This window comes from Tiliqua scincoides, chromosome 2, assembly GCF_035046505.1.
Source record: "Tiliqua scincoides isolate rTilSci1 chromosome 2, rTilSci1.hap2, whole genome shotgun sequence".
In the NCBI taxonomy this organism is placed as follows: domain Eukaryota; kingdom Metazoa; phylum Chordata; class Lepidosauria; order Squamata; family Scincidae; genus Tiliqua; species Tiliqua scincoides.
The window spans coordinates 112118469-112132988 of NC_089822.1; the positions used below are offsets into that span (position 1 = coordinate 112118469).

At 43.1% G+C, this 14520-nt stretch overlaps 1 protein-coding gene across 1 annotated transcript; it reads right to left on the reverse strand.

The window, feature by feature from the left end:
* Positions 1–10957: 10957 nt before the first annotated feature.
* NANOS3 (nanos C2HC-type zinc finger 3) lies at positions 10958–11480 on the reverse strand. Its single transcript, XM_066612697.1, has 2 exons — positions 11067–11480; positions 10958–10963 (listed from the first exon to the last, which is right to left on the reverse strand). The coding sequence occupies exons 1-2, from the start codon at positions 11478–11480 to the stop codon at positions 10958–10960; spliced, it is 420 nt and encodes a 139-aa protein (XP_066468794.1).
* Positions 11481–14520: the final 3040 nt, after the last annotated feature.

Below are 14520 nucleotides of genomic sequence, written 5' to 3' on the forward strand. Positions count from 1 at the left end.
CAGGATATAATAAAGTCAGGTTCTGTAGAAGAAACAAACAGAACCTGGGCAAAAAATGGAGAAGATGCCAGTTTTGTGGAGTGCGTGGCTAGCCAAACTCTGAATGTGAACAACATAACTCAACCCCCATTACTGACGGATTTATCAGTACTTGCACCTGAAGATGAGAGCAGCAACCTACTTATAAGTAGTATAGCTGGAGTGGGAAGTGGTAATGATGGAAAAGGGATAGACCAGGAGCCTCCGTGCAGAAGTGGGAAAACTGAAGAACAGAGTGAAATAAGTAGCAGTACTGACAATTTGGAAGCTGGAGGGGCTCTGCATAACTCCACAATTAGTGAATATACCACAGATCAGCATAGCCTATGGACTAGTGGCAAAGCTGGAGAGCAAAGCAGCCCATGTAGAGAGGTAATTGCTGCAGGGCAGAACAGTTATGAAGGCCAAAATACTTCTGGGAAAGATTTTCCAGATACTTGGTCTGCATGTGTTGATTTGGAAAAGGAAGTAGATATTTCTGAACCAAAATGTGAACAGGTTATTGAAACACCCAGTCTGTTATGCCCACAACCTGATGGGGGTGTTCATTCTGAAACCAGAAAAACCTCAGCACAAGCAGTTCTTTACAGTGAAGAGAGGGGGCCTGGAATGACACCAAACCCAGCTAAGAACATTGCTATATCACAGGAGGCAGAAATTCCAATCCTGCTCCAGCCTCAACAACAATGGAAAGAGAGTGAATGTGAGAAGTTGGTGCCTAATAATAAACAACTCGAACTGGATGAATGTGGTCTGAGACCCAGTGAAATTAGGGAAGCATTGGTCAATGCAAGTATTACCCATCAAGATTTGACCAAGATTCTTAAGGCTGAAGCAAAACCCAAAACAGAAAACTCCCCTGATGTCCATGTGGATGGAAAAGAAGGGGTAGTAAGTGGGGAAAACAAGAGCCAACCCACCCATGTGAAAATTTTCATCTCCTCTTCCAATACTGTTTCTCAATTGAAGAGGGAGATGGGATCACCTATCACTAACAGAGGTATTAATGCTGATTCAGAAGCCCAGCAGCTTCTTGCATCGTGTATAGGTTCCAGCATCTGTGCCTCGAGTGACTTTGATACTTTCACCCAAACACACACTCTTTGCAGAGATCCACTGAATCTAGAATATCTGCCGCACAGTCAGCTACAAGGTATCTCTGAAAGCAACAACCTTGAATTTCCTCTAGATAAGGTACCTTGACAGCTAATGACTAGATTTTAAAAAGTAATCCTACTTGTAACATATCAGTCAGTTACTATTATACCAAAGTAAACAGATCTTAGTCCTATGTGCATCTACCAATATCTGTCACTAATTGATCTTGTACAGCTATACATGAGATTGCAGCCTCAATTGCATTAGTGGGGAGGCACCATTTTTCCAACCATTTAAATAATGTTGAAAGATATGCTGTTGTTGGAAAGATTCTACATAATTGACAAGTCTCTTATTACTTAATCAGATACAGGTGCCAGTTTATATTTATAAATTTATTTTTAGTCTGAGCAGGTAAAAGTTTTTTGTGAACATGGAAGTATATAAAATGACAGATTTGAATTCAGAATGTATTTTGTAATTGATATGGATTCTTTGGTTGAAGCAGCAATGGTGGACATGGTGTTTCTCATTATAATTTTGTCAATTTCTGGGACTTCTATTTTGATTCATGTATTTAGATTATTTTTCAGTTTCTATCCCATCTTGCACAAAGCCTGCCAAGGAGCCTAAAAAGCACAAAGCCTGCCAAGGAGCCTTTATGTGATGCTGTGCTTATTGGGTCAAGAGAAAATACTTGTGCTGTGCAAGTGGTGGAGCATTGGAGGAGGTGCCTTTGCCAGGGTTAGGATTGACTTCTAGCATCACCAAGAGAAAACAATCTAGGATTCCATCTAGGATTTTTGCACTGGGTCCCATAGCTAGCCTTAGGCAGAGTAAGTAAATAGGAACTTGCCTTCAGAAGTTTATACACTTTCTCACAAAATGCAGTTCAATCAGCAACCTTAAACAAATGAACAAAAAAAACCAGCTACTGCTGGATTGTCCATTCAATATAAAAAGTACCTCATCATTCTGAATATTTCAAGACGATTCAGGATTATTTCCTGTTCATCTAAGGGAAAAAAGAAACATTTATAAGGAAGTAATAATATTTTGCTTCCTGTGGGAGGTGGAGTTGAAAAATATATAAAAACAAAATTAAGTCCTAGATGTCAAAAGGGTAGATGAGGTGCTTGACTTCATATGGGGATATGGATGGTGGAATGGTCCATATCAAAAAGAAAAAAATCCTGCAGATAGAAGAAGAAAGTCTTCTCCCTGATATCTGGTTTTCTCTGCACAGGGAACTGTTTAATAAGGTAGAGCATTCAATCATTCAAGTTCCCAATTGCATTCTGAAGTAGTAAAGCCTAAACATGGGTATGCCACTTTAACTCCTGCTTGTGAGAACCAGGCCCAATATTTGTAGTTGGGATTCAAGCTATCAGTTTGGAAAGCATGTATGTACATAATATTGTGTATTAGAGTATATTGGAAGAGAGCTTAGGATCTACTGGTAGAATTAAGTATTTTGTGGTCTTAAGCAACAACAAAAGACCCCTCTCCCAAATTTGTGGCACAATCCTATTCTTTTATGCCAGTGCGGCAACTGCTGCACTAGTGTAGGGAGCTGCAAATGTATCATAAAGCATGTTGCAACACCCAGAGAGTAAACATTGCTGGCAGGAAGACCTGTGCCATCCTGCTGGCACTGGATCCAGAAGCCAGTAAGCTCCTGCCAAGCAGCTCAGGGGTGAGGGTGAATCCAGCTCACACCGTCCTACTCTTAGGCTTGGAAACCCAACATAAGGCTGCTTTGACTTGAGCCAGCTATTTTGCTGGCACAGATCTGAGTAGTCCCATTGCACAGGCCAGTGAGCTACTGTGAGAAACAGTAGAGTGAATGAGCCTTTGGCCTGATCCAGCAGATCTTACATCCTTGGAGGAAGGGTGGGACAAAAATACAATAAATAACAGCGTGACTGAACGTGTTGATTGCTGGTGCACTTTACATAAAAAACTTTGAGTATTACTTCTCTCTCTCATCAGCTCTTCTCTCTGGATAATCAACACATGCATACCAAAGATATAAGAAATCAGTCTGATGCTGGAGGATCTAGTGGAATTGAGCCACCAGCCCCAGCTGTTCATGCAGGACTAGGCCATCCAAATAATGTCAAGTAGGTGCATTTTTTCTTGTGAACCTTCTTCTTGAAATATAGTCTGTCTTACTTTGCAACCCAGTCGCTCTGATTAGGGCTACATCCAGTGGCGTAGCTAAGGGGGTGCAGGGGGTAGCGGTTGCAGCGGGCACCAAGCTTTAGGGGGGCAACAAGCTGAGCTTGACACTAATGACCAAAATTGTGAAAATCTTGGTATGTATGAATAATACCCTCATTTTATATATCATTGGAAAGGTAATTTAATGCAGAATACAATAAAACAAACTGCATTGGAATATCTCTATTATATCAAAGGTTATGGCCAATTAAGCAGAAAATGAAAACACAATTGCCATATGGAACAAAAAGTGGATTTCTTAACTCAAAACTGACCTATAAGACTGATTGTTCTGACAGCCAGTGACATATTATCATGTTATTAACATGTTGCAATGACATGCTATCATGATACAGCATGAAACCAGTCAGGTGTTAATAAGTGTCAGCTCTCATTTCCATGTTTCATAATACTGTTACCCCCTGCTAACTGGGTAAAAGGCACTTTTCCAAGTGGTGCCCCTCTTATACTAGCAAGGGGAAAATAACCATCTCTTTTCACCGCAGCACAGTGTCCCGAACCTATCAGGGGCACACTTTTTATTTATTTATTTACTTAATTAATTTGATTTTGTCTGGGTGGGGCTACAAATCTTCTTTAGCCCCAGGTAGCAGACAGATGCCTTAGCTATGCCACTGATGGGCGGAGGCAGCAGAGCAATTAGGTGGCAAGCTGCTGGGGGGAGGAGGTGGGTTCCTCCTCACTTTTTAAAAAAGCCCGGGTGTGACCTCACTTCCGGGGCAACATTTTGAGCTTGGCACCGGAATACACAATCATTAGCTACGCCACTGGCTACATCAGAGAGTATTGTATGAGTTCATTAAGTCGGAGATTTTTAATTCTATCTTTATCTTAATGACTTGTGGCAGGGAACAGCAGCTTAAGAAAAACATGAAGAATACACAATGCACAAATATTGTGGACATCCTGTGCAACATATGCTGTTGTAGGGCTTTGATTAAATGCCCTCAGTATAAAATGGCTTAGCCCATTTGATTTTATACTAAAACATTTTCACTTCATTTGAGTTGTTAAAAGCCATCACACTCACAATTTGAAAACCTGCTTTTTAAAATTTTGTGATACGGTATATTGCTGATAATAGTATTCTTTTTCAATTTTTTTTTTCTTAAATCAGGGTTGAGATGATGGAGAGGATTTATGATCCATCCGAGCAAGAGGATGCAACAGATGTTGTTTGTGGTCTGATTAAAGAGCTCTCTAATCTCAAGTAAGAGCATATTTCCGTGTCATATACAACAGTTCATATACTGTGAGCTTTTTAATTAAACACTTAGGGCCCAATCCTATCCAATTTTTCAGCACCGGTACAGTCGCAATGCAGCCCCAAGGTAAAGGAACAAATGTTCCCATATCTTAAGGAAGCTTCTGTGATTGCTGCCCCACCACAAGATGCAGTACATGCCCCATTGGCACAGCTGCACCAGCACTGGAAAATTGGATAAGATTGGGCCCTTAGAGCCCAATGCTGTGGTCCACAGCACGGCTCCTGTGGTCCGAAGCCCGGCGGTGAGCCCTGCAAACGTGCCGCAAGGCGTCGGCCAGAGCTGGGCTAGCGCACGGCAATTCTGCTGCTCAGCAGTCTCCCGGACTGCTGGGCTGCGGAGCGGGAGATGGAGATGTGGCCTGGGGCATGGCGGAGGCGTTCCAGGGAAGGGGAAGCTGGCGGGGGCAGGCGGGAGGCGTGCCAGGGGGCAGGTGGGCGGGCAGGAGGCATGTCTGGGGGAGGAAGAGAGGCGGATCTGCGGAGCTATGCTCCGGCAGCATCCAGGGTGCTCGTGCAGGGCTGCGCACCCTACATGAGCGCCTTTACTTTAGCGCTGACCTTTTGGTCAGTGCTAAAGAGAGTAGCCCCGTTGTGGGGCTGCTTCCCTTACTCGGGGGAAGGGGACGAACATCCCCTTCTCCCAAGGCGCCTCCCACAGTAGCGCGGGAGGCACAAGATCCAGCCCTCCACGGTGCCAGCCCTCAGTGGAGCCGCCAAGCCTGGGCGCTGCGGGCGCGATTGACAACTGCTTCCATAGTATCCAACGCAGCTTCACAGCACTTACATCCATCACTGTAGGACAGTGGTTACCAAACTGTGAGCCATGCCTCCCTGAGGGGCCACAGAAACCGGCAAAGAGAGCCACAGAATCCTCATGGAAAAACTTAACCACCCTATACAATATATATTTTGTATACTATATAGTAAAAGTTTTACTTTTCTTAACATGTTGTGTTTGTCTTCACTAATTTTTTTGTTTGTATCCAACTCTATAGGTTATCAAGCTTTTGTATGTTTAACCTTTTTTATCTACAGTGCTTGCAATCCTTCATGCTGCATTATTTGCAAACTTAATACACTGAGAGCCATTGAGAACTAGGATAGTGATTTGGGAGTTGGACCTAGACCTGGAAAATCTGGGTTCAAATCCCTGCTCAGTTATGAAGCTCCCTGGGTGACTTTGGTGATCAACCTCACCTACTACACAGGGTTATTGTGAGGACAAAAGTAGGGGAGGAAACACGTATACCACCCTGAGCTCCTTGAGAGAAGGGTGGTATAAAAATAATAATAATAGAGGTATTTATATAATAATAAACTTTATAATAATAAACTTTATTTATATCCTGCCCTTCTCCCCAAAGGGACCCAGGGCGGCTCACAACACCTTTCTAGGTCCTCAGATTTCTCCTCAGACTTTATTCAAGGCGGTTTACATAGGCAGGCTAATTTAAATCCCCGTAGGGATTTTTACAATTGAAAGAAGGCTCTATCTTTCAAGAGCTACAACAATTCAGATGTTTCCTTCTGATCTGGCCTCCATCCTCCCACACTCAGAGCAGATGGAATAACTCGGCTCAGCTTGTCAGCTGCTTCAAGGTCGCATGGTGCGGGTGGCCTCAAACTGGCAACCTTCAGATGTTATCTTCAGGCAAACGGAGGCTCAACCCTCTAGACCAGACCTCCTGCCCACAAGACCTCCTGCCCCAAAATGTGAAAAATAAATATTTTTCACAAAAATGTGAAAAATAAATATTGTCCACTCCTTCATTCAAATTAAGCTTCATAGTGGTGTTTCATAGTAGACAGATAAATTACTTTAAATCCTTGAACTAATCCTGAGCTGTGGATTAGAGCTGCCTTGCAGTAAATATTGTATGGTGGCTAGAACAACTGAAGACTGCAGGGACTTTCCCCTCACTCCTTCTTTCTGTTTGGGTGACAGAAACCATCATCATTAGTTCAGGTGAGAGATCCAAATAGCTCCATAGGGATGGTTGGGGCATTACTCGAGGTAAGGAGAAAAATATCCCCTTACCCAGAGGAGACCTCCAGCCTGCTACCAACTAGTGCTGGATATAGCTGTGCAGGCCACATGGCCTGGATGTGCCAGCACTAGTTAGAACTGGGCTGCTCATGACATTTGAGAGACACCTCTTAGCTTATGTGATTTGTCTGCATCTATTCACATTCTTTACATTTGTATTTGGAGCAAAAATCTTTGTCAGAACCTGGTTCTTTTAAAAGACAGTATCTTGGGCAAGGAGAACATCTGCCTGTGAATCAATTAGTCTTTAGGGATTGATTGTCTAATCACTGCATACCTAACTAACATGGAACCTACTGTGGTTTGGGTGGTGGTGTTTTCTAGTCGGCTGATCATGAGTAAACACAGAGATCTGGATTCCTTCAAGAGATTGAAGTTTCGACGAAACAGACAATCTGGAAAAAGTGTACTTCATAGCATGAATAATATGACAAGTACACTATGTACAATGAAAAAGAAGAAAGAGATATAGCTTGTGAACACCATTGCTTGCTTTAATGTATGTGAGTTTGCTCTGTTCTGGTATGGTTTTCTTCAGCTACGAATACCAGTCTGATCATTACGCTTGTTATTTTTGTGAAAGCAGGCCTTTAGCCTCCTTGCAGAATAAAGTGGCTTTATAAGAAAGATAATTACTTATTTTGATATCCTTTCAACTATTAATGGCATGTTACAAGTAACGGCACTTTACGAGTAAGAAGCCAACCCAGCCTCTTGGCAGAAAGCTCTGGTTGGCTGGTGCCTCTCTCCCACTGCCTTCATATCCCCAACAGGTGCATGTACATAACCTCTAAATTGTTCTTTCTGCTCATGTTCCAGGAGTGAACTCTTAACTATAGTTGTGATTTTCCCTGGCAGAAGTGTTGTGTTCAGAAAACTAACTGCAGTTTTCCTCCATAGGGCCAAAATGTAGCCATTGGAATGTAAATGGAAAAACAAAATGTTACTTAATAGGCATTTTGACACTCCCAGGCATTAAAACACCTGCAAAATGGCAATAATTTTTTATCTACAGTATAGAGGGCTGGTAAAACTATTTTATTGTTTAAAAATTAACTGAGTTTTGGAAAAGCAAAATGTCCTATTTGGATACAGAACCACCAAAGACAAAGCACTTTAAAATCCCAGTGGTTCCAAAGTGCAAATCAAGAAGCACATGCTCAATTAAATCTCTCCCACTGAAAGCAATATGATTTAAAAGTGCTCAGTTTGGCAGCATAATGTGATTGGTTTTTCTTGCCAGTTTTGTTTTTCAATCTACACTAAATTTCTTGTCCAGTAAAAATCCCTTATCAAGGATTCAGTTTTGGTTATGGTAGGGTTTGGGTTTTTTCGTTTTTGATTCCTTCATCATGAAAAATGACAGCTACACCTTTTGCATAGATTTAAAAGAAAAACATTTGTTGTATTTGCAGAACAAACAAATAACACTAACCAGAAACATTAACACCCTCCCAACAAAAAATTCTGGCCAATTAAAAATGCACTTGTAACAACAAGCATGCATAAATAACATAAAATAACATAAATAACCTAAAACATAAACAGGAAGATATATCAGAGACTTTAAACACTAAGGCAGACATCTGCAACTAAACATGAATGTGAGATAGTCCAAGCAGCATCTGGATGAAAAATGAGAACAGTTTGAAGTCAGTTGATTGTGTAAGTGCTGGGAGAATTCATTGTCACTGTGATGTGCCACCTGTTTAAAATCTGTCATCCTTGTTTTTTTCTGGATTGGTTCTGAACACGTGGGTAGATTTGTTCATATCAGTTCACTAGGATTGAATCATTAAGTATATAGTCTCCCTAGACTTCAGGAAAGGTACAAGCTGTGAAAAAGACATAAAAGTGCCTGGAAGAGATAAAAAAAAGAAAATACATTTTAAGTTTCAATTACTTTTTCCTCCCCCCAACCATGAATATTTCTAGTTTGCTTATGCAATAGTTCTCAGTGGCAGATAAAGAGGTCCCTTTCTGCACTGTAGCATTAGATGCTTTAAATAAGGACCTACAAGACTAACAACCTGATCCTACGCATTTGTACTCAGTAGTCCCACTGAGTTCACTGAAGCCTACTCCCAGGTAAATGTGTATACAATTGCAGTCTAAGGGCCCAGTCCTATCCAGCACTGATGCAGCTGTTCCAACAGGGCATGTGCTGCATACTGCAATGGGAAGGTGGTCACAGAGGCCTTCTCAAGGTAAGTGAACATTTATTTTTTTTACCTTGGGGCTGCATTGCAGCTGCATCAGTGCTGGGAAGCTGGATAGGACTGGGCTCTAAATGTCCTGCCATATAGAAAGAAAACCAAGATAGACCTTCTTGACACCTCATTTCTGAAGCTTAAAGTATACTCTTTCCCCTTTCTAAGTACTTTCACTGTACAGCTTTTCACTGTTTTTATTCATACCGATTCTTATGATTTGCTGCTGCTCTATGCTCTTTTTTTAACTATTTTTTGTCTGACTGCTGTTTTTATGATATGTGTTTTAATTTGTTTTAATTTGTTTTAAATTATGTTTTTAATCTGTTTTAACCTGTTGTAAGCCGCCTTGAGTCCCTTCAGGGAGAAAGGCAGGGTAAAAATAATAATAATGAAATCGAGGTGCTAAACCTCATTATGTGATACCAAAAAAAATTTAGCTTGACAAATATAGGTGTAACACATTCAGATTAGGGTATGGGAAAATTAGATATTGAGAGCTTGCTATGCTTCTTCCATAAGTGAATAAATTTCCCACCTTCCTTGGTTCAGGGTCATGTGCACCTGTTACACGTAATGCTGAATTCAGGTAGAGGGGTGTGGGAAGAATTCATGTACATGAGTGAGGAGAAATAGGCTATCTTGTGGCCCATTCTCAAATCTTAGTTAATTTTTGGAGTGCACGAGGCTGGACAAGAGTAAGGGCCCAATCCTATCCAATTCTCCAGCATGGGTGCTGCCGTAATGCAACTCCAAGAAGTTGCCTTGAGGAGGCCTATGTGACTGTCCCTCCACCACAGGATGCAGTGCACACCCCATTGGCAGAACTGCACCAACACTGGAAATTGGGTAAGACTGTGTCCCTGTACACAGACACAGGTTTTAACAAAAGGTTCTCACACATTTAGCACTGGAACCCACTTTTTAGAATGAGAATCTGTCAGGGCCCACCAGAAGTGATGTCATGACTGGAAGTGACATCATCAAGTTGGAAAATCTTAACACTTTTAGGCTGCAGTCCTACCTGCACTTACCTAGGAGTAAGTCCCATCTGTACATCTGCTTGTTAAAAGTACAGGTCTGTAACATTTCCCCAAATGCAGTCACATACCATGGGAGCATCAAGTCTAATATATTAAAAATAAAATATTGAAATGAATGGGGACACACCTGTAATTGGCGCATGACCCACCTGGTGGGTCCAACCCACAGTTTGAGAAATACTGATCTAAGGCAATGGTTCCCAACTTTTTTTCACCTGAGTACCCCTTGACAGCCTATTTCCATAAATTGTACCCCTCATATTAGCCCTGCAAGGCATTCTAATACAGACCTGACTTTTCCTGCCATTATTCAATTCTTTTTTCATGTACCCCTAAAGGTCCTGGTGAGTACCCCTGGGGGTTTCTGTACCCCAGGTTGGGAATCATTGCTCTAAGGCAGCAGAAGAATCTTGTTTTGGTCTGCAGCTGAATAAGCAACAAGGTGGCTAAAAGTCATAGTGTCTGTCCAGAGGGGCAGTGCTTGTGACTGGAGCTAGCAGGTTCACAGGTATCTGTGTGCCTAGTAATGATCACTTTTATTTCACACTGGAGTTTACTTTGATAAGCTTAAGTGGCAGTGAGCTTAAAATTATGGGTGCTGTGGTCTTCCAAATCAAAAGAAGGCCAGAGGTCTGGACGAAAAAGGTTCTTTCAAATCTCAGCAGTTGAGAAATAATTGCTACTTTTCTCCCTATTGTGACACACTGACAACAAAGTGATGCAGAAATGTGCTCTCGATTTAAAAAACAAATACTGTGCGGTCCTTGTTTCTCAGGTATCACACACACACACTTGTTGCACCCTCATCTTCCTCATGTGACCCCTTCCCAAAGCCTCGTTATGTTTGGGAGCACACCATGCTGAGTCGATCCGTGCATATGCAGGGGGTGTTCCCCCTGCAGCAGCCCTCAGCACCCCAGAGCTTCATTCTGTCCCACCCCCCAGGAAGGAGGCAGAGAGGGAAGGGGGCTCCTTACCTCCAGGTTGCGCATGGCCACTCTTGAAGCTGCTACGCCTGCGGGGGGAGAGAGAGAGAGAGAGAGAGTGAGAGGTGCGTGGAGGTTGTCCAAGCCTGTGGAAAAGCGGTGGTCGGCGGGCACGTGGCGGAGGCCGCTTGCCTTCCTCAGCTTCTTTTTGCCCGCGGAGTTCCTGGTGCAGCCGCGGTAGACGGACGCGTAGCCTTCCTGGGTCAGGGGGCAGAACCTGCGGGTGTGGGCGCGATCCTGGGAAGCCCCGCACTGAGGGCAGGTGTAGTTCCTCAGGACGGGGCACTGCACCCTGCCGGCCTCGTCCTTCAGCCGGTGCGACGCGTACACGGCCCTGGACTCCCCGTTGTGCTTGCAGAAGGAGCACATCAGGTCTCCCGCCCGGGGCAGTTTCTGCTCCAAGATGAGCAGCCCCTCCGCGCCGCGCCCGGGGCTCCTGCAGCCCAGCTCTTCGCCTCCGCAGCCCAGGCCCGCCACCACCTTGGCCAGCTGGAAGTAGTCTTTCCACACCTGGAAGGCGCTCATCTTTGGAGCTGCCACTTGCATCGGTAGTGGCCGGGGCGAGCCCTCCTGGAGAGAAGTCCCCTCCCCTCCCCTCCCCTCCCCTCCCCTCCTGCAGAGATCCCTTCTTGCAACACGTTCCCTCCCCTCCCGAAGAGCCTGGAGCCAAGAAGTCTGGCCTTTGAGGCCCCTGGGTCTGCTCTCCAGTGAAATCACCTTCCTGCAATAGTTGGGTGTTGCAGCCTAAAGTGAAGTGCCACCCCTCCAGCTAGACTCAAGGATGCAAATTATCACCCCCTCCCACACACACACACACAGTTGTAAACCAAGTATATATACTGTTTCCCCACAATATCCTGTGTTGACATAGTGCCTAATCTTATCCAACTTTCCAGCACCAATGCAGCCCAGAGGAGACCTCTGTGACTGCCCCACCACCACAGGATGCAGCGCACGCCACCTTGGCACCACTGCACCAGCCCTGAGAAATTGGATAGGATTGGCCCCATAGACATTTACCAAATAGCACCTGGCCTGGATCTGGTTGTACACCAGTCTGAGAAACTAATGAATATAGTCATGTTTGCAGACCATTCAAACACATGATACCTTACAAAATTTCGGAAGCTTTTATCACCCAGATAGATCCCTGCCACTGAGCAGCCTGTAGCGGCATCAGTGGTACCACTGGTAAGGAAACCACTGGGTGAGGAAAACAGCAAGAGGGCAGGAAGAGAGGCAGAGAGCAAAGGGGAATGTGAGCAAATGTGGCCTCAGGTATTAAAAATGTAGCTATAGTCACAAATGCAATGCATTATTATTTAATATTTAATATTACACTTCTGAGAGAGGACTCAATGGTGATTCAATGCAATGCGACTTTTTGCTTACACTTGTTAACTAGAGGGCCAAGGTTCAGAAATGAAATGGAGACACAATCCGGTTAAAATTAAGTACAGGTGTGCATCATTTAATAATGGGATAAGTTCTCCTATCCTGGTTGATATGCGATTAGGTCATTAAGTGAACATCCAGTCCAATCTATTGCCTTTGTTGTGTAAACAGACACTTGCTGCCAGACACTAGCTGGCTGCACAGGCTACTGGAGAGAGATTGCCTCTTTTTTGCATTAAGAGCCTCTCTGTTGTGTAAACAGGCACTCTGCTGCAGGCCATGGGAGGCTGGATTGCCTCATTAAGAACATCTTTATTGTGCTTTGACCACAGTCATATATGCAGTCCATCATTAAGCTAAGATTGTTATTACCAGCAGTCATTAAGGTTAATGACTTAAAAGCCCCTCCATCTGATTTAGAATCATGCCTCTGGTTTCTCAATTGTGACTTTCAAGGAGCAAACTTCAGTCACATACTGGTATTGTTTTTAACTCTAAAAATGGCACACTCAAGACAAAAGCTAACAGTTTCTGTTTTAAATTGCATTGATGAGATCTTGGCTAGGAAAGGAGAAGAGCTGATGTCTAGTTAGTAAGTAGCAACACATTTTATTCATCAGTGGGATCTTTTTTCCATTGGAATTCTTTCAATAACTTTCAGTAACGCTATTAATGCCAACAAGAAAACAGTTCTCAATGGTTTCATTCATTTGGCACATATCCAAAGGACCTGCTGTCCCCCTACTACAGTTGCCCTATTTTAACTTCGGCTGTGTAGTTTGAAGGGTGTCAACTTTTAACTAGTTGAGGGGTTAGTTGTAGTTTGGGTGAGTTGTAGGGTGAGTTGTAGTTTGAGGGGTATTAACTTTTAATTGGCAACTTTTAATTATCTTTCTAATAAGAATATTTGGCTACAGTGAACAGTGCTGGGGTTAGAAAGTGGGCAGATAGGGTCCCAGGAGAGGGCGGGAACAACAGTGGGTTGTAACAACCCAACAGTGGGTTGTAACAACAGTGTCATACTTTGTTTGTTTGTTTGTTTGTTTGTTTGTTTGTTTGTGTCATGGCATGAAATGGGTTGGAGACCACTGCTCTAAAAGAAACACTTGAACGCAATGTGGAGATGTTATTTGAACAGTTTGGAAACCCCTAAGAATTTGGACTGGGTGGTTTAAAGCTATTAAGGGAACAAATAAATTAATCTTATGGGGTCAAAGCACACCTGAGCCAAGACCCCTGTGTTGAGAACTGACCTGTTCTTGTGCACCTGCCATTCATTTCATGGAAGAAAGGGATATCGGTGGCCACTAGCCATGACTGCTGTGCCCTGCCACTGGGTTCAGCAACAGTGGGTCTCTGAATACCAGTTGCAGTGGAGCAGTGGTGGTTGGGAAGGACCCTTCTAAGCTTTGGAGAGGCAGCTGATGGGCTACTGGAGGGAAATAGAGTGATCCAGCACTAATGTGTTTATGATGTTTATTAGTTTCCTAAAGGATCAAGCCTTAGTGAAATGTTTTAAAAAATGTTTTTTTAAGGAACAATATTTTTATAGTATATTTTATGTTTTTATTGACTTTTTGTAAGCAGCTTTCAATGCCCATTTGGGAGATAAAGTGGGATATCAATTTGTAAATAAGAAAATAAAATGTTACCTTTGGCTCAAAAACCTTTTCAGTCCTGTTTTACTTTCTAAATAATTTTGGATGCAACATTTTAATAATCCCCCCCCCCAAGACATGATTTGGGGCCCTAATGCCACCTAATGTTTATTTGTAAACATAATCCAAACCTTCAAGGAGAGGAAGGGAAATTGCATAAGGTTCAGTGATCTTCCTTATGGGTATTGGATTAGCAGGTGCTGAGTGCATAAACAAAGGCACACAGAGAGAATGAGGGAGGGAGTAGAAATCAGAAGTTGCTGTGCATGCTTACTTGGGAGAAAGGCTTACTTGAAGTAAGCTTACTTCTTAAGAAGTCTTACTTCTGAGTAAAAATGCAAAGGATCTGACTGCTAGAGATTGTTCACACATCTTTCATTTTATTATCTCAGACACACTTTCAACAGCATCAATGAGTTTGTGTGTGTGTGTGTGTGTTCCTAAGGTACACTGGGAAGGTTTGGGTGGGGAAATCAGTGAAAGACAGCTGTGATGTAAATACAGAAAGACTAATACATGCTTAGCATTATTTA

Excerpts from the sequence above, each read along its gene's own strand:
- NANOS3 (XM_066612697.1), bottom strand. The coding sequence starts at position 11,480 with ATGCAAGTGGCAGCTCCAAAGATGAGCGCCTTCCAGGTGTGGAAAGAC.